The following is a 2,500-nucleotide window of genomic DNA, read 5'->3' as shown; positions in this document are numbered from 1 at the left end:
TCATTCCCCTCTCCTCCCTTCCTCCCATGCCCCCCTCCCCTTTCTTCCCCTCACATCCACACCCCTTCATCCCCTCTCCTCCTCTCTCCCCGCCCAGGGATCGTGTTCGGACCGACGCTCCTCCGCACCTCCGAGGGCTCAGCATCCTTGAGTTCTCTGGTCGACACGGTGCACCAGACGAGAGCAATTGAACTCCTTATCAGCAACGCCCACGAGATCTTTCCTCAGAGTGAGATCTTGCAGTCGAGGGACATGCAGGTGGGTGTGGTTTTGGGTGGGGTCGGGGTGGGGTTGGGTTGGTGGGAGGGGGGTGGGAGGGTGGGTGGTTAAGTATGGTGGGGTGTGGTTAGGTATGGTGGGGTGGAAGGGTGGGTTGGTTGGAGGATGGGGGGATGGGAGGGTGGTTGGGTATGGTGGGGTATAGTAGGGAGGGAGGATGGGAGGGTATGGTGGGAGGGTGGGGTATGGTTGGGTGGTTAGGGTGGTGGGGTATGGTGGGGTGGGAGGATGGTTGGAAGGTAGGAGTATGGTAGGATGGTAGGTAAGATGGTAGGATGGGCCCGTTATCGGGGGTATTTGCAGGCACAGGTTTGCATGGTATGGTATGGGGTCCATACATAGGAGAGCTTGTATGGTCATTATTACAAACAATTTGCGTGGTAGTAAGATCACTAGCTAATAGGTAATGATATTAAAATGATAGGATAGAGAACTCAGATTAGAACAAATACCACGATATTAAGGGAAAACGTTTTATCTCTGTTTCATTTTCATTTTCCGTTGTGTTCACGAGTTTGTGCGCGTGCGTGCGTGCTTGCACTTGTGAATTCACTAAAAAATAAAGTTATTTTAGCAAGAACTGGATTATTGTACAGTTGCACAGATATATCCATTATAATCAACACCGTTCCCCTTTTTTGTGGCGATAAAAAAAAAAAAAAAAAAATGCATATAAAAAAGAAAAAAGAAAAATGCAACTCCGAGTAATTCTCTCTTCACGCCCTTGACACGCCGCCCATCTATCCACAGGTGCCCTCAGGAGCAGCCTCTGCCCGGGCGCGGCTTGACGAGGTTCTCAAGCAACCTCTGCCAAGGTGAGTCCTCTTGCACGTTCTAGTCCTGTGTCCTAAAATGTTATCCATTTGTTTGTTTTTGTCCCGTTTATTGGTTTCATTCTTTTATCCGTTTATTATTGTTAGTGTTGTTGTTATGATTTCGACATCAACATTATTAATAAAATTATTGTCATTACCATTATTATTATTATTATTATTATCATTATTATTATTATCATCATTATTAGTAGTATTACTATTATTACTATTATCTTCATCATTATTATCATTATCATTATCATCATCATTATCATTATCATTATCATCATTATCATTATTATTATTATTATTATTATTATCATTGTTGTGAGTATTACCATAATTACTATCATTACTATTATTACTATCACTAATATTATTATAACCATTATTATCATTATCATCATTATTATCATTATCATCGGTATTATTATTATTATTATTATTATTATTATTATTATCATTGTTGTGAGTATTACCATCATTACTATCATCACTATTATTACTATCATTACTATTATTACTATCATTACCATTATTATAATCATCATCATCATCATCACTATTACTATCATGATTAATAGTATCATTCTCTTGATAATGGTGATGACTATTATTATTGTTCATATTGTTATCATCATAAACGTAGGAACGTAGTCTTTGGACGTCGCCAGAAAGTAGTCAGGTAAAGGACTTACTGTTTAGGACTTGTTTAGAAATCAGTGAACAAAGTCCTTTGAACCTCCTTTGGTCTTGCACTCACAGAGAAGGATTTAGTAGCATTAATAGACCACTCACTGCTCCATTAGTCAGGCATAACCTTTGCAGACGTGACGGTGGGCGGGCTTATGGGCGGGCTTTTGGGCGGGCGGGCGTGGGGGGCGGAGATTGTCACCCTCTAAGATAGGATTTCATTCCTAGTGTGACTCCTATCTCTCGTGCCGAATGCCGAACGCGAGGCCCTGTTGGCACATACTATGCAAATTTTGCCAGGATGTTATTACCATATGCAAAACCAGGTGCGCTCCCCCCTCTCGCCTCTTTTTCTCTTCTCACCGCCCCCTTCCTCTTCTCTTTTCCCTCTTCGCTTCCCCTCCCCCCTCCCTTTCTCCTTTCCCCTCCTTTTCCCTTCTCCCTTTCTTCCCCTTTCTCTTCTCCTCTCCCTTCACCTTTCCCTTCTCCCCTCCCTCCCTTCTCCTCCCCCTTCCGCCTCCCTTTCCCTTCTTCCTCTCTTCCTCTTTCCCATTCCCTTTCTCTCCTCCCTCTTCCTACCGCCTTCCTTTCCCTTCTCCCTCTCTTCCCCTTACCTTCCCCCTTCTCTTCCCCTTTCCCTTCTCCCCTCCCTCCCTCCTTCCCTCCCTCCCCCCTCCGCCTCCTTTTCTCTTCTCCTTCCCTTCTCCCCTCCC

The 2,500-nt window shown here is 44.1% G+C and overlaps 1 protein-coding gene across 1 annotated transcript in view; it reads left to right on the top strand.

Annotated features, from left to right (window-relative positions):
- LOC122246203 (rho GTPase-activating protein 45) overlaps positions 1-2,500 on the top strand; it is a 258,137-nt gene that overhangs the window by 240,291 nt on the left and 15,346 nt on the right. Inside the window, exons 20-21 of the mRNA XM_086551371.1 lie at positions 98-258; positions 1,030-1,094. Coding sequence (XP_086407497.1) covers positions 98-258; positions 1,030-1,094 — 226 coding nt within the window. The remainder of the gene's footprint in view (positions 1-97; positions 259-1,029; positions 1,095-2,500) is intronic.

This window comes from Penaeus japonicus, unplaced genomic scaffold, assembly GCF_977035675.1.
Source record: "Penaeus japonicus unplaced genomic scaffold, GWHDUDI00000001_assembly GWHDUDI00000025, whole genome shotgun sequence".
In the NCBI taxonomy this organism is placed as follows: domain Eukaryota; kingdom Metazoa; phylum Arthropoda; class Malacostraca; order Decapoda; family Penaeidae; genus Penaeus; species Penaeus japonicus.
Note: the sequence above shows the minus strand (reverse complement) of the source record. Positions and strands in the feature narration are given on the sequence as shown.